The sequence below is a fragment of the Salvia splendens genome, chromosome 21, assembly GCF_004379255.2.
Source record: "Salvia splendens isolate huo1 chromosome 21, SspV2, whole genome shotgun sequence".
Taxonomy (NCBI): Eukaryota; Viridiplantae; Streptophyta; class Magnoliopsida; order Lamiales; family Lamiaceae; genus Salvia; species Salvia splendens.
Genome location: NC_056052.1, coordinates 3,809,663 through 3,827,436, shown reverse-complemented (window position 1 = coordinate 3,827,436; position 17,774 = coordinate 3,809,663). Strand labels below are relative to the sequence as shown.

At 38.4% G+C, this 17,774-nt stretch overlaps 2 protein-coding genes and 1 pseudogene across 3 annotated transcripts; 2 read left to right on the top strand and 1 right to left on the bottom strand.

Annotated features, from left to right (window-relative positions):
* Positions 1 to 1,860: 1,860 nt before the first annotated feature.
* On the top strand, positions 1,861 to 8,570 carry LOC121784778 (annotated as a pseudogene).
* Positions 3,760 to 6,835, bottom strand: LOC121784767. 2 transcript variants are annotated; one of them, XR_006046779.1, is made up of 3 exons: positions 6,746 to 6,835; positions 4,117 to 6,245; positions 3,760 to 3,901 (listed from the first exon to the last, which is right to left on the bottom strand). XR_006046779.1 is itself a non-coding variant. In XM_042182999.1 (2 exons), the coding sequence occupies exon 2, from the start codon at positions 6,242 to 6,244 to the stop codon at positions 4,487 to 4,489; it is 1,758 nt and encodes a 585-aa protein (XP_042038933.1). In that variant the 5' UTR covers position 6,245; positions 6,746 to 6,835; the 3' UTR covers positions 3,867 to 4,486. The 2 variants fall into 2 exon arrangements, 1 of the variants encoding a protein (XP_042038933.1); XM_042182999.1 differs by having other exon boundaries at positions 3,867 to 6,245.
* A 4,126-nt stretch (positions 8,571 to 12,696) lies between the features above and the next one.
* On the top strand, positions 12,697 to 13,864 carry LOC121784064 (cyclin-D5-1-like). The gene is made up of 5 exons (XM_042182247.1): positions 12,697 to 12,891; positions 12,970 to 13,056; positions 13,121 to 13,421; positions 13,502 to 13,635; positions 13,712 to 13,864. The coding sequence occupies exons 1-5, from the start codon at positions 12,697 to 12,699 to the stop codon at positions 13,862 to 13,864; spliced, it is 870 nt and encodes a 289-aa protein (XP_042038181.1).
* Positions 13,865 to 17,774: the final 3,910 nt, after the last annotated feature.

Genomic DNA, 17,774 nt, shown 5'->3' with positions numbered 1-17,774 from the left:
GGCGGCTCCGGCGGGTTTGACATCAACGCGTTTGGCGACTGGGGGCATATACAATGTCTTGGGTGGTTTCGGTTCCGGTTCGTCGACGCCGGCGGGGTACCAACCACCCCATTTTGATGTGGATGCATACGCTCGTCCCTCCACCCCGAGGTATTCGCAGGGATTATCCCAAATTAGGGAGGATTATCCGGATGAACCCAATCCGGAAGGAGGACGAGGCGGTGGAAGCTCCAGGGCATTCGACGCCGTGGATGAAGAGGAGGAGGCGACCGAGGAGGAGGAGGATGTAGGCCTTCATCCGTACAGGCGCAAGGACACGATGGCTCTGTACAACGCCTGGATCAGCGTCTCGTACGATCCCATCGTCGGGAATCAACAATCCCGGAAGTGCTTTTGGGAAAAGGTCACCGAGGCCTACAACGAGATTAAGCCGAAGGGGTCCCGCCGCCGCACATTGAAGATGCTCCAAAGTAATTTTGACCGAGTCGACAAAGAGGTCAAAAAATTTTGCGGCATCTACAAGAATGAAGCGGCTCATTACCAAAGCGGAGCCACTGGAGCCGACATTCTGAGATCGGCTTTGCGAGTCTATTTCAACGACAACGGCAAAGAATTCAAACATGTCGATGTTTGGGAGGCCGTCAAAGACGTCGAAAGGTGGGACGGCGGTGTCCAGTCCAGCACGGGCTCGACCTCGAAACGCACGAAGCACACGGCGGGTGGCCAATACTCGTCTAGTGGGGGCGGTTCAAGCAGCGCCGCACAAGAGGTTGCCTCGCAGGAGGTTGAGGGCACGGCAGACGATGCAGGGGGTCCTCCCGTGTGCGCTGTCGGCCGCAAGAGACCAAGGCGGCGAAGGCGGCTAGAGGGAGGAGGGGCTGAGATGAATCAAGTCAGGCGGGTTCCCAAGGGCCGCCCTCATCCCTAATGTCCATGTACTTCACCGCCACGATGGCGGACACTTCCCGGATGACGCCCGCCCAATACCAAGCCCATCATGCCGGCATTGTGTATCTGGCGGGACAACTTGGTATTCCGCCTCCATTCAGTGTACCACCACCGCCTTCGGGGGATGATTCGTCGTCGGAGTAGTTTTTATAATTTCTATAAATTTGTATTTTAAATTATGTCTTTTTTTATTTATTTTGCCACGAATTTAATTATGTATTTTTTTAGGATTTTAAGTTGTAATTTTATTTTATTTAATGAAGTGTGTTTTTATTAGTTGAATTTGTTGGAAATAAAAATAAAAAATGAAATTGAATGAATAGTTAAGGGATGAGATGATTAAGAGACGGATAAGAGATGGAGGGTTGCAGGTGCTGTCTCCTAATTAAGAGATAGAGTGAAAGTACAGTGGGACCCATGAATAGTTAAGAGATGAGACGGTTAAGAGACGGATAAGAGACAGCGTTGCGGATGGCCTAAATTGCTAATCCTAACCTTAGTTTAAAATGATTTAATAATTATTTTGTTCAATTTTATTCTACTAGTATTATTTATCACCTAATATGAGACCATTTGATTTGATTTGATTTATAATTACATATCAATGTGCTTGATCGGATCGAAGACAAATTAGGCACACTCTGTTGCATTCAATTGGACATCCATCCACCCTAATTAATTAACAATCGATAAATAAATCATAACAAAAGATTAATAAACTAGTATACCTAACAATGCATCCATATTATTATTATCTTAGTTATGATATTCATGTGAGCAAGCAACACAATTATTCTTTCCTTGGCAAATCACTTTCCCAAATCAATTTAGCTAGAACATGTGAAGGATCTTTTTAAAATGTGCATCTAATTGCTAGTGTTGCTTGTTTCGTTCAAAGCGTGACAGTGATACCAAAGAGAATAAACTGAAGCAATAAAACAGAGCATCTGCATAAGTTTGTACTTAAATCTTCATTACAACAGATAATTCTAAAACTAATTAGCAAATGCTACAGAAACTTTACTTGCACAATTAGATTCTTTACTGGAGTAGTGAGAAAGGTTACCCTTGTCATTGTTTGTATTGGAAGGCCATTTCTAAGCTCATTGCTACTACCTCATAACATCACTTCACCTTGCTCCTCAGAATTCTCGCTCTCACAAACACATTCAAATGTAGGAACAAAACAGAGAAATGGAGTAAACCAAAAAAAGAAGCAAAAGATGAGAGATCATATCTGGAGAATGTTCCTCATCATATCACTCGTCGCGTCATTCAGGGTCCAAGTAATCAATGGAGCACAATCAAACTGCCCGGAGCGTACATGCCAGCACAACAGCAGGAGAATTCTGCACCAACCTCTGTTTCCGGTGGACTCAATACCGCTGCCTCCACCTCCGCCTCCCATGCCAGACATCCCGGATGAAGGCGAGCCGTTCTCAAATGAAGTTCCAGCATTTTATCAGGGCTATCAACCCCCGCCTTTGCCAGACATCGGTACATCAGTGGCCAGTCCAGCCACCAAGGCTCCTCCACCACCGAACCCAGTCAAGAAACCGGTGATCATAACAGCATCAACACTTGTAACGGTGGGAATGCTGTTAGTTTTGGCATTTTTTCTCTGCAAGAACCGCCGAGAACACCACAGCGACGAGTCCCAGAAGCTTGTTGGTGAAAATCTACAGAGGATAGATGAAGAATCAAGACTGCCACCACCTGCATTCCCCTGCCTTGAGACAACAGAGCCATCCACCACCAGTGGTTTGGTAAATGAAGCCAACATTGCCAGTGGCTCACCGTACCACAAGCTCAACTCGGGTAAAAGATTCAATCATTATAGACCCAGTCCCAACCTTCAGTCAATGCCACCATTGACGAAGCCACCACCACCTCCAAGAATGAGCTCGCCACCGCCCATGTCATCATCAGATGATGAGGGCCATGATACCTGTTTTGTCACCCCACGAGATATGTCTCCAAGTAACGAGTCCCCAAGTTCGCAACACTACAATGTAAGCAACAAAACCAGCCCAGTGAGCCAGGCCAGACCAGATAATCCTGCTTCTAAGCCTCTACCTCATTCCAAGAGGACTCCACCAAAATCTCGATTTTAGCGTCTTCTCCAGATACAAGGCCTGCGAATGTACCATCAATCAAACCGCCTTCACCACCACAACCAACAACTTCCTTGGGACCGTTGCAGTCATGCAAACCACTGCCACTTTCTCCTAGCAGGACCAAATTTTCAGCATCACCTCCATTGCCAGTCATACAACAGTATCGATCTGGATCAGTGGCCAATTATGAGCAGAAGGCATCAAAATTTACAATTCCACACCCACCACCACCACCACCACCTCCACCTCCCCAGCCATCAGCAATGACAAGAAAACATGCGGCGGCAAAGACATATACTTCACCTATTTTCAAGCAAACAAGAAGGTCAAGCTCAAAAAGTCCTAGCCCGAAAGCAAGTCCATTGTCAGAGAAGACAAGGCATGTCAAAGAAGTTAACAAAGGTGTCTGTTCACCAGAAAAGTTTGATGCTGAGAGCAAGGAATCAAGAACCAAGATGAAGCAATTGCATTGGGACAAAGTACGGGCCACTACAGACAGAGACACTGTTTGGGACCATTTAAAGTCAACCTCATTTCAGTAAGTAAAATAAAACCTTTCTTATAGGAACTAAGAGTGGTTCTATGATATTTCTTTCGTGTGCCCACAGGTTGAACGAGGGTGCCATGGAGTCGTTATTTGGATGTAATTCTGCTACTCCAGTACCAAGACAAGCACCTAGGAAATTCGTCCTCCCATCTTTTGAGCAGGAGAACAGAATACTAGATTCCAAGAAGTCCCAGAATATTGCTATTCTTCTTCGTGCTTTGAATGTGACAAGAGATGAAGTCTCTGAAGCACTTTTAGATGGTATGTACCCTTTCCCCTATTCCAGTTTCTATAGCACAGGAATAAAAATAAGTTAGCAGCTAGCTAGCTGTTAACCTGATGTCCTATACATGTATCTAAGGAAAACATGAATTTGAACTTGGTAAAAATAGACTATAACCAGAAAAGTACAAAGATGACTTGATATGTAAAGTAAATTTTCAAATTTGAAGTCCATTCAGACAGAAGATTAAAGTTTTTGGTGTCTGCAAAAGAAACTATTACCTCATTAACTGCAGGATTTATGTCCAAGCGAGTCATTTGTAAAAACTATATGAAGCAACAATCAAGGTTTGAGGGCCAAATGCCAATCAGGGATAAGACTGTGTGTAATCAATTTCTAGTTAAGAGGCAATCGGCAGGGTCCACAGCCACGAGCCATCAGAGTGAATTCCAATAAAACTATATGCCCACATTTGAAAACCCACATGCTAACTCATCATAAAAAAATTGAACTACCAAGATGCAGTAACATAATATGATAGTTAGAATAGCATCATATTGAGATAAGTGAAGATGATAAGCACTTGATGCAATAAAACTTCATCACTAGGTCCATGAGAAGGGATTGGAGTGTTGCTGAGTGCACACAGTTTTATAATTCTACTGCACCGGGATGTACAATCTTCCTTTGCCGTTGCGCAGCCTCGGTACCAAAGAAGTCGCCTGCGGCGTTTGTGTACACATTCAACTGTTGAAGCACCCTATCTTCCTCTGCTTTTGATGTCGCCAATCGATTAATACATGCATATAACCCTTTAGTCACCACACTGTCAAAGTTCAAGTCCCTGTTATCATAGAAGATGCTTGGATTCAGAAAGTATCCAGCTGCATGCAATGGCCTATGGAGTTGACAACTCCATCTTTTATCAATTATCTTGAAAACATCTTCATATTTTTTTTCAATCCCATTGAAAGACTTCTTGATCGCCTCTTTCGCCTTCTCTATTGCCTCATAGATGTAGCCCATCGCTGCCTTCTTCTCACCATCCACCATTCTAAGCACTCTTACAAGGGGACCCATTATTTTGAGAATGTAGACGACATTATTCCAAAAGGAAGTCTTCATGACGGTCTTTGTTGCTTCGATCCCCTTCGCCTCCTTTGATAGCTTGTTTTGCATCCACTCATCACAAGTAAACATTTTCCTAAGGTTCTCCCTTTCCTCTTGAAGCCTTTGCAATGATAGATAGGACGTAGCAAATCGAGTGATGGCCGGCCTCACTAACTCCTTCTTGTTTGTGGTAGTCCTTAACAAGTTTAAGGTAAAACCATGACTGTAAATATAGCCAACAAGACTAATACTCCTCTTAATTGTATTCTTAATCACGGCAATCTTACCAATATCTTCGAGCATTAGGTCTATACAGTGTGCCGCACATGGAGTCCAATAAAGATGCTCTCTCTTTGCCATCAACAACTTCCCGGCTGCAACATAATTACTCCCGTTGTCTGTTACTACTTGGACAACATTTTCTTCACCAATTTCATCAACCATAGAATCAAGCATCTCAAATATTTTTTCTCCTGTCTTCACAATGCCAGATGCATCAATAGATCTAATAAATACCGATCCACTAGGAGAATTAACTAAAAAGTTAATAATACTCCTCTGTTTCCGATCAGACCATCCATCTGACATAATCGAGCAACCAACCTCCGTCCATACCTTCTTCTTTTTCTCCAATAATGCTTCAGTATGTTCCATCTCTTTGTGCAAAAGAGGAACTCTGATGTCATGATAGCTCGGAACTGGCAAATTCTTGCCAAATTCTCCAATTGATTTAACCATCCGATCAAAGTACGACAACCGAATCGCATTGAACGACAAGCCTGCATGATACCAAAACCGAGCAATATCCTGGTGGACTAGTGCTACAGCATTTTTATCAAGAGATTCTTTCACATTCTGTTGCCTCATATTCTCTTTGCTTAGTTTTCCAGCACTTGCAGCTGCACCCCTTTTCATAAACGCATCCATCGGCCCTCTCACTACTGTAGCATCTTCATCTGCATTGCCAATGCCACTCGTACTATCAGTACTACCTAGATCGACATACTGTGTATACTTCGCAAAATCTGAGCTTCCAAAATTTTTTTTGGATTGGAAGTGATCCCAAAGCTCATCTCGCACCTGTTTCGGACAACTAGGACATGGGGCAACCTTTCCTTTCTTGCCCATCAGATGCTCTTTTGCTCTTGTGATGCCCCCGTTCATCTCTTTGTTGCAAAAGTGGCATTTGACTTTACTAGTCAACTTTTCATCAACGGGAGAACAATACTTCCAGCCCGGATCAGTTCTATTCGAACATTTTCCACTAGTGGCAGCTGTTGAAGCTTCTCCATGAGACATTCTTGCAAATAAAAGAAAACAATAAAATGGGTAAAGCATGTGATATAATTAGAGAGTTGAATAATTGTCTATTTGGAGCAGAAGAAGAGCAGTTGCTGATCTATAAAAATTATTAGATCCAAAATCAAATTCTGATTAATTCACTGGTCAATATATTGTGTTTGCTTTATGTTTAAATGTAGAGCAATATTTTGTAGAAAGGTTTACAACATATGGAAAAATGTTCTTCTCCATTTAAACTTTGAAAGTAAAAGATACTATGACACTCAGGCTCAGCCATCAAAAGATGGCAAGGGAGGAATGCTGAGTAAACAAATACAAAAAAATTCAAGACTGATTTCTGTTCCTTCTTTTCCTATTTAAATTACAGTCGCAAGTTTGAAGCAAAAGAGCAGTTGCTGATCTATAAACATCCTATGATGCTAGCTCATACTACGACATATGAACAATAAACATCGTTGATGGTAAAGCATGTAATAGAACCACAAAATAGAAAAATACCTTGTCGGAAAGCTGAAAGGTGCTGGAAGGTGCTGAAAGCTGGAAGGTGCTGGTCGCTGGACTGTTGTTTGAAGGTGCTCGGCTGCTGTCGGCGGCAACAGTGGGTGGCAGATTGTGGGCGACAGTAGAGATTAAAAGGGTTGTGGAATTAGGGTTTAGAATTATTGGGGTTAGAATTATTTGGGTTAGAATTATTGGGCTAGAATTATTTGGGTTAGAATTATTGGGCCTATGCAAAATTAAATTAAAAAAATAAAAAGCCCAATAAAAGTCAAAATTAGCACCAAAAAGTCAAAATTGGGCTAAAATACCGCTATTGCGGGATATGGTAGCGCTATAGCGCCACGACCGCCACGGGCTTAGCGGCCGCCACAGAAAAATGCTACGTATCGGTGTAGCGATAGCGTTTTCATTAAAAACTGATATGCTATAGCGCTATATCCCCGCTATAGCCGCTATTTGACAACATTGTGCCTATCATACATATATATTTAGGTTTTATTTATTCAATAAGAACAGAATCATTTTGCTTGTAAAATTCATGAAATGCATATTCTATTTCTGTATAAAACCCATAATTATCATATATGACAGAAATTTTAGAATAGTTTACCATAAAATGGAAAAAAACATCTGTTTTGGTGCCACAGGAAATCAAGAAGGACTAGGTCCAGAACTTTTTGAGACTTTAGTGAAGATGGCACCAAGCAAGGAAGAAGAGATAAAACTTAGAGAATATAATGGCGAGATCTCTAAACTAGGCACAGCGGAGCGATTCCTCAAGGCAATACTTGATATTCCATTTGCCTTTAAAAGAGTGGAGGCACTACTTTTTAAAGCAAACTTCAATACGGAAGTAAAGTATTTGAGGAAGTCTTTTCAAACCCTAGAGGTACTACCCATTAATCTGTTTAGTTTAACTTGCTGCTACAACAAGAGCTACATATATTTGTGCACCTGCTCACCTCAGTTACTTGTCAGCCACATAAATGGTCTTATATATGGTTTTTGATGCAATCAGGAAGCCAGTGAAGAACTGAAGAATAGTAGCCTATTTCTTAAACTACTTGAAGCTGTTCTACGGACAGGAAATCACATGAACGGTGGTACTAACCGTGGTGATGCAAAAGCTTTCAAATTGGACACTTTGCTGAAACTAGTGGACATAAAAGGAAAAGATGGTAAGACAACCTTACTTCACTTCGTTGTCCAAGAGGTTATCAGATCAGAAGGAACAGGTACCAATACAAGAAGTGAAAGTCAGCTGCAAAAAAGCAATCTAAAATTCAATGAAGAAGATTTCAAAAAGGAAGGATTGCAGGTTGTAGCAGGGTTAAGCAAAGAGCTTGGCAATGTCAAAAATGCAGCAGGGATGGACTCCGATGTTCTGAGCAGCTATGTAGCCAAGCTCGAACAGGGATTTCAGACAGTCAGGCAGTTCCTGCAGTACGAGAGTAATATTGCACAAGACAAGTTTGTCGACTCGATGAAAGTGTTTCTGGAAGAAGCTGATGATGAAATTTCCAGGGTCAAGGCTGAAGAGAGAAAAGCCTTGTCCTTGGTGAAAGAGGTAACACAGTATTTTCATGGAGATGATGCGAAAAGAGAAGCTCATCCCTTGAGGATTTTCATGGTCATACGAGATTTTCTCTCGATACTAGATAATGTGTGCAAAGATGTAGGGAGAATGCAAGACAAAGCTACGATGTGTTCAGGAAGATCATTCAGAATATCAGCGGCAGCGCCATTGCCGGTGCTTAGCAGATACAACATGCAGAATGATAGAAGCTCCGACGATGATAGCATGTAATACTGCATAAGTCAAGAGATAATCAATAAAACCAAGTATAGCAAGAATCAAACAGCCATATACTCACATTGGAATTAGACAGCTCTGAATGCATCAGCAGCAAAGTGGAATACATACTGAAGATCTTTAGTAGCAAACAAAGGAGACATGTAAACAGCAGGTTTTGGATTCTGAATAAACACATGTTGATTCAACCAAGAGTAGTGAAACAAATCAACAATAGGAAAGAGGCTTGTATTTTTTGGTGCTTAGCTGTAGCCATTGATAATAATATTGGGCTTGTTTCTATTTATACATACCAAGATCATTTCAGTAAATTTCATCTTAATTTTTACAATTACACTCCAATTTCATCCCTACTCTACCTAACAACATTACAATCTATGATGAATGTATATGTATCACTGCATAAAACAGAGTAATCGCCTAAACTGCAGATTGAAGAGAAAAGAATTGCCAAAGCTGCAGCATTATGATTACTCACCCAAATTGGGCTCTCACTACTTTTTGCCCATTCTTCCCCAAACATTTTTACCCCTTTTTATCGACACATTTCACTTAATTTTGGGCAACTTTCGCGGACTGCTTCTCCTAACTGTTGCAGAGTTTCGAGGTTTCACCTCCTTCTCATATTCCGTCAAAATAATAGCATTGCATTCTTCCAAATCATCGCCGGCGGAAGTGAATCAATCTCTGAGATAATAAAAACAGAACTAAATAAAGAGAAAACAATTATTGATATTTTTCTTAAAAATAGTTTTTGACGTGGACAAAAGTAAAAAAATTAATAAAAATAGTTGAATTAAAATATTATCAGTGAAAAACGACATTTATTTCACTATAAAAATAGATAAAATTTAATTTTAATGAATTTACTAAAATAAAATAAAATTTTCAATTAATAGTTAATTACTACTATAAGAGAGGTATATGTAATATGCTGAAGTATTTTAGAATTATGGTCTAATTAAGCAAGATGGGGCATTGAAATAAAACTGGTAAATACTACTCCCTCCGTCCCAAGCTACTCGCACTTATTTCCTTTTTGGGCGTCCCAAGTTACTTGCACTCTTTCCATTTTTAGTAAAAATTTTCACCTACAGCCGTCATTTTTTACTTTCCTATACACTCATTCCTTAATCTCCGTGCCGAAAAGGAAAGGAGCGAGTAGCTCGGGACGGAGGGAGTATTACTTAAGAGATGTTGCGAATATTAGTTCTGTACTTCTGTAGGAGTATTTTTAGAATGTCAATTGGGTCGGTTTAAGGATTTTAGATTAATTTGGGAATTAATTAAGTGCGGCCTAATAACATTGAAATTTTATCATGTTATAAATTTTCAATTATAATTTTAAATATTCAGGATTCAGACTAACCTATCGAGCTAATCGAGTTGCTAACGATAAAATTAACATATGATCAATACAAAATATTCATAGAAGGTAAAACAATTAATTATAAAAAATTACATATAAACTTAAACTCAAACATAAATAATTATTAATAGTATAAACAATACTGACATAAGATAATAATAATAATAATAATAATAATAATAATAATAATAATAATAATAATAATAATAATAATAATAATAATAATAATAATAATAATAATAATAACATGAACTGAACATTGAATATAAAATTTAAAATGTTAAAATAAAACATAAATACATTCTGAAAAAAGTAAAAGCATATTTTTAATTAAATTTTTTTCTAAAAAGTATTGAAATTTTCAATTTATTTATATGTTAGTATTATATTAAAATGATACAAACTAATAGATTAAATATAAAAAGAAAGATTCTGTATACAATTATTTTTATTATAGAAAGTTATCATTGAAATGTCAAATCAGTTATTAAACAAGACGACAAAAATAGTACATTAGGTTCAACCCACTGGGACAGCGTATCAAGTTCCAGGTCAGCCTTATTTGAATTGCAGGTCAATTGTATGCAGACTAATCAAATTGTAATTTTATTTGGTCAAAAATTTCTAACCTGAACCCTCTAAATTTATCTGAGTATTAATTTTATTCAATTAGGTAATTACATGTAGCCATACTATTTGTAGTTTGTACCAAAAAAATTGCTTTTTAATATATTTTATTTATTAGATATTCTTTCCATAAAATTTTGAACCCACAATCGTGCTCTTGCCAACGAGCACGGCTGTGGGCCCGGCCCCACTATTCCTGCATGCTCTTAGGCAAGAGCACAATATCCACAGCTGTGCTCTTCCACAAGGACCAACACAATTCAATTTAAAATTCAATTAAATAAAAACATTTCCATAATATTAAAATTCATTAAAAAACCACAATAAATATTACAAATTTCAAATAAAATAAAAAGATATAATTAAAATCCTAAAAATTGAAAATTACATAATTAAAATAATAAAAATTAAAAATTACATAATTAAACTCCTAAAAATTAAAAACTACATAATTAAAAGCTAAAAATACCCCCCGTGGAAGACTACTCATCCGGCGGCACTACCCCCCAATTGTTTTTGGACGCCCAATATCATGGCCTCGTGCGATCGAAGTTGCGAGGGGGTCATAGTGGACCTATCGGCCATATTGAGTTGGGCCAAAAGGGTCCACAATGAGTTGGTGGGGGGTGGAGGTGGCGCATATGGAACGGGAACGGGAGCATCGGCGGTTGGCCACCGCCTTCTTCCTTCCTTGCGGTCGGCTTTGGGAACCGCTCGTGCCGACGTCGGGCTACCCAAGTTAGCTCCGGCGAGTTGGCTAGCCACTTCTTCGGAGCCGGCGTCGGATATGGATACAGACCTTGACCGTTTGGAGGAGCCGCTAGAGGAGGATGTTATGCCTCCCCTATAATTCGGGTGCGTCCGCGTCTCCTGCAAAACGTTGAGGTACATGAACGGCTTGTAGTTCATGGATTGGTAGGTGCTCATCGCGGCAGTGATGATGTCGACCTCGCTCCGGCCGCTCCCCGCCGACCGCTCTTCCTGGAGGAAATAGCCATTGAACTTGTCAATTTCTTCGTTGGCTCGGTAGATGGCGTTGCGCACCATACTCTCGTTGAACTCGATTGTTCCCGGCGGCTGGTTTTCATTGTACCGGCGAGCGATACGCCACCAAAAGTGATTGCCGGATTGGTTCGTGCCAACCGCCGGATCTTCGGAGATTTCCAAGTACGCCGTGAACAATTTATCCATCCCCGCCGGAGTGTACGGTGTGCTGACACCGCGAGTAGGAGGAGTCGAAGTTTGGGAGGGGGCGGTCGACCTAGGCTCGGGTGTCCACCCGTATCGCCCTTCGGGGGCATCTTGGTCATCGATTGGGTATGGCCGGTTGTCACCCGGAACGCCCGAACTTTGGGTTTGAGGAGGGGCCGAATATTCCGTTTCCGGACTAGGAAACGGTTGTGAACCGAACCATTCGGGGTTCCAACCGTGGGAGCTCGGGGGGTTATCGCCTTGGCCGGACATTGTTGAGAATGGAAGATGAGAGAATGAAGATGATAATGGATATGAGAATGGAAATGAGAGAATGTTGATGAGAATTGTGTAGTGTAGTGTGAATTTTTGGGTGTGAAAGTGAGGGTATTTATAGATGAAAATGTGTATTTTAGGGGGAAAAAATAAAAAAAAATTTAAAAAGTGGTAGAAAACGGTTTAAAAATGGATATATTTTTTTTGGGAAGTGGAAAAATATATTTTTTTATTTTTAATCGATTTTTTATTAAAAACTGATTTTTAATAAAATAAAAAAATAAATTCAAAGGCAACGGCATAACGTTGCCCAATCGCGTGCTGCCACGTCACCTGCTCGCTGGCACGGACGTGCTCGATGCAGCGAGCAGCGAGCAGCGCCGTGCCAGCGTGCACGGACGGACGGACGGACGCCGTCCGTCCACCGTTGCAAATGCTCTAAAAGGAGTAGCTCAATTTTTCGTTTCCAATAATAAGATTCGAATGACGCCTTTTGGAAATTTCATGACTTCATTCTAATGTAGCGTTGGAAAGTTTATATATCCTCAATATCTTTAGCCCATACTATACAAATACAATTAATTTATTTTCTAACTAGTAGTACATAATTTCTCTCCCAAAATTTCTACAAAAGTCAAGAAACATTAAAAATTTAAAACACACACAAAAAAAATGGATTCCGGAAGCTCACAGCCACGTGAAGAAGGCGACGGCTTCTGCTCTATTTCCGATTCCGACCGCCAATACATCGAAACGCTATTGCAAACCGAGCCCTCCGTTCAATCCCAAGCCGACGCCGATTCTGTCTTGACGGACGCCTGGTGGTTTGAATCCGAGCGCAAAGACATCATCAAGTGGATTCTTCGAGTCTGTTTCTCTCATTCTTGAGCACTAATTTCCTCTTTTATGATTGAATTGAAAATTTGAAATCTTACTCTGTTGCAGAAACGGGTTGAATTTGAGTACACAGCGCACACCGCGTATCTATCAGCTCTCTACTTCGACCGTTTTCTGTTAAGAATTGAGATTTCTGTGAGTATGCATAAGTACATTAATCTTGTCTTTTTTTTGCTTATAGCTGATTTTTTGAGGACAGGATGTGGAGCAGAGGGTGATGCTTCGGATTCTGTCGATAGCATGCTTGTCGTTGGCTGCGAAAACAGAGGAGATCGAGGCGATGCCGTTAGGGGAGCACGTCGGAGAGAGGCACTACTTATTTCACTTGAATTTGATCAAGAAAGTGGAACTGAAAGTGTTGGAGGAATTGGAATGGAGAATGCACATGGTCACTCCTTTTACCTTCTTCGACTATTTTGCCGCCGTATTTAGCGTTAAACGTAGTGATCATCGAGATTTGATCGGAAAAGCCAACGATCTTGTTTTATCGATAATGGAAGGTATTTGAAAATTTGAATTACTCACACTTTTTATTTAATTTATAATTTTTTTTTGTGTTGATTGGTGTTTTTTGGTGCAGATATTGATGTGGCGAGGCATCGGGCGTCTGTGGTTGCGGCCGCGGCGGTTTTGGCAGCGCATGATGAGTGTCTAAGTAGAGAAGCATTGGGGAGCAAGATGGATGAAGTTCCTTTTTGGGGTGATGTTGAAAAAGTGAGTTTGTTATGTCAAATTATGAATCGTTGGTAATTTTATTGGTTGATTTATGTGATTTAATTGGTGTTTGTAGGAAAGTGCAGTGTCATGCTACAGCAGGATGCAAGGGATTATGGAGTTGGGGACACCAGAATCGGTTGTTGTTTTACATAATGTTGCAATTGCAGTTGATGATTCAGCAAGCACAAGCAGAGGGGTCAAAAGAAGACTTCACTTTGATTTTTAGAAGACATCAATTGATGAATGAATGTTTAGGTGCTTCATTTTTGTTGTTACTCACTTACAATTTCCTTCAATTTTTGGATTGTTGCAATAATAAGTAAATTTGACTTAAGAGGGATTTACATAGTGAAAAAAGCGTGAAGTGAACAGATAATCAATAGCAAGAATCAAGCAGTTATTATCGAATTGAATTTAAGGATTATTAAATGGTTAGTTATTATTGAATTGGGAAATATTATAGCATTCCGTTTATACAAATATACGGTTGTTTAATACATGTCATAGATGATAGATTCTAGTAAAACTTATGTCGTCCATAACCAAGAGAATTTTTTGTGAAAGTATATAGGTAATTTAATCAAGACATTGGAATATTATATATACTACATCAGTTCCTTAAAAATAGAAATTTTTGAAACGGCACGAGTTTTAATGCACAATTGATAAAATAAAATAGAAGAATTGCTAAAGTAAGAGAAAGGAAAACAAACATGGGCAAAGTAAAAGAGACGAAGAGAAAAAGTATTGTTAGTTATTGACTTATTGTGATGTTTAATTCCTAAAATAGAAAAGTTTTTATTTTTAAATGATGAACTAAAATGAAAATAGTTTTTATTTTTAAAGGACAGGAAGTAGTAGCATTGCAGTATTCAATCAAAAGTATAATGAATATAGTCTATTTACATTTGCATAATATGCTTATCATTTGTGACAGTATCTAAGAAATTAATTATATGACACTTATTGTTGAATTCTGTTTCTATTAGATATACTCCATGACAGATAAATCTTACTTGTAAGTTCTCGAGTAACATCCATTTGCGAAAAGTCTCTTATTCGTCAACCATTACACTAGATTCCACATACATTCACTAATTAAAATTTTATTTCCCCTCAAATTTTCAAAAAAAAGACTTCAGCTAATGACATTATTTTTCAGTTAACCTTTTGTTTTTCTTGTGTTAAAAGAAGTTCTTAAATTGTGTGTGATTAAAAGTCAGATTGCGGCTAAGCTAACTATATTATCACAATAATCTCATTCTGCCGAGCAAAAAAACTAGATTAAAAAAAACTCCAATTTCTGAATAATTTCGTTCATCAATATTGTAAGAATAATGAAGCGAGTGAAAGAAAAAGAGAAAACAGAGGTGGAATTTATTTTTTATTTCTTAAAATTAATTAAGTCAAAATGAAGTTATTTTGATTGTCACATATTTTCTAATTTTCCATTATACCAGTTTTGTTTTTCCGTTTCTGGAGAAATACTAGAAAAATCAAAGTTTATGTATCCATATTTTAAAAATAAAGTTCAAGGGAAAAATAAAAAAATATTAAAGCATATTGGTTTATGTAAATTTCGTTAATCAATATATAAAGCATATCGTAAGTTGTTTCACTGGTTTTCTATGGTTCTTTCCCGGGATCGTAATGAAGAGACAAGTTTTCTATGGTTCTTTCTTGGCTCACGGGTTCGTAATGAAGAGACAAGTTTTCTATAGTTTTTTCTAAGTTCATAATCGAGAGAGTAGAATGCAAGGGTCTACATATTATAAATATAGTTTTTGGCATTAATATAAGAGCATTCACTACGCGTCCCGCGCGCAGCTCGCATTCCGTCCCTGAGGGACGGTTCCGCCGCGGAACGCGTTGCAACGTTCGTCCCGTCTCGTAGCCCGTTCCGTAGCCCGTATCCGTGAGACAAGGGACGCGCCAGCCCGTCACGCGCCCGGGCGACGTGGCGCGCCCCCGATGCATGCGTGACGCCCACTCGCTGGCCCGCGAGTGGGCGTCGTCACGGATGACGCAATAAATCAATTTTTTTTTAAAAAAATTGAATTTAAAAAAAAAACTTTTTATTTATAAAAATTGTTTTTATATTTAAAAACAATTTTTACAAATAATTAAATTCAAGAAATTCGTAATAGCCCACATATATTTGATGGGCTTGCGAATTTATGAAACTCATTCTTGGTTGCTTCTCTTTTATAGAGACAACCTTGAATGTTTTATGTTCCACTTTCGATGTGGGACAAAGTCATTCTTGGTTGCTTCTCTTTTATAGAGACAACCTTGAATGTTTTATGTTCCACTTTCGATGTGGGACAAAGTCATTCTTGGTTGCTTCTCTTTTATAGAGACAACCTTGAATGTTTTATGTTCCACTTTCGATGTGGGACAAAGTCATTCTTGGTTGCTTGATCTCTTTTATAGAGACAACCTTGAATGTTTTATGTTTCACTTTCGATGTGGGATAAAATCATTCTTGGTTGTTCTTCTTTTATAGAGATATCCTTGAATGTTTTATGTTTCACTTTCGATGTGGGACAAAATCATTCTTGGTTATTTCTCTTTTATAGAGACATCCAAGAATGATTTTGTCCCACATCGAAAGTGAAACATAAAACATTCAAGGATGTCCATATAAAATTGTATTTTAAATTATGTCATTTTTATTTTTTTAAGATTTTAATTATGTTTTTTTTTAAATTTTAAGTTGTATTTTTATTTTATGCTGTAATGTTGTTTTAATTTTAATGAATTGTGTTTGTTTAAATTGAATTGGGTTGAAAATAAAAATAAAAAATGAAACTGAATGAATAGTAATTAAGGGACGAAATAAGGGACGGTTAAGGGACGGAGCGTTGCAGGTTCCGTCCCTTAGTTAAGGGATGGAGGAAAAAAGGACAGTGGGGCCCTCAAATAGTGGTAGTAATTAAGGGACGGTTTAAGAGACGGTATAGAGACAGCGTAGTGGATGGCCTAAGGAGAGAAGCCTTAAAAATCATGAACTTTTCCAAAAAATTGGTATTTCCCATAAACTTTGAAAGTGGTGGGAAATACCATGAACTTTGATAGATGTACGAATTTTCCATGAAATGAATTTTCCGGCCAAATTTAAGTAACTAGCTCGCCGAATGTCCTACACATAACCTCCGTAAATAGGATAAATGCAGTGCTTTTAAAATAGCAAAACGTGATCGTTTGAATACTAACTACAATTATAATCATATTCCCCAAAATCAATGAACTTGGATGGAAAATTCATTTCATGGGAAATCCGCACATTTATTAAAGTTCATGGTATTTCCAACTGCTTTTAAAGTTTGTGGGAAATACCAAAATTTTAAAAAAATTAATGATTTTGAAGGCTATTCTCCCTTAATATGAATACAATAATTTTTTTTGTCAATATCTCTTCTTTCTCTAAGTTCTCATCAACTAGGGTTTGCAGCTCCTATCCTAATACATCATCCAACACAGTCTTCCAGAATTTTTTCTCCTGTTTATGAATTTTACCAAGTAAGTTATGTTCTAGTTAACAATATTTTTGTTCTTTATTAAATTATGAAAAAAGGTCTTCTAAATCTCAATTCATCTCATTTCACTTATTTTCCGTTGTCTCGTTTAAATTGTCGACACGTGGCTTATCTTCTGTTGTTTCAATTAGAATTTATTCTTTTCTCTCGAGTCATTGTTTTGGTAGACGCTGCAAATTACAGTGTCTACTATGTCACAAAAACCTAGAATTATGTACTATGAAATTGCTAAACTATTGCATAATGAAAAGAGTGATGCTAAATGGCCATAATGTGGCCGGCCATAAAAAGTTAATTTAGTTCATTTACACGTATAAAAAAATTAGAATTACCAATATAAACTTATATGTGTGTGAATGGACTTGTGAGTTGATACTTATCTTTGAATTCCATTACGTAAAACACATTAATATCACGAATTACTGTATACGTTGAGCAACAATCAAGAAATGACAGTAGTAATAAGTTGAGCAAAAACTACGAAAGAACAACACTAACATGTTGAGCAACATATAATGAAGATGATATAAAAGTAAAATCAAATAGTATTAAACCAAAAATTTGAAAAAAAAATCAATTTTTTTTGTTATTTACTTA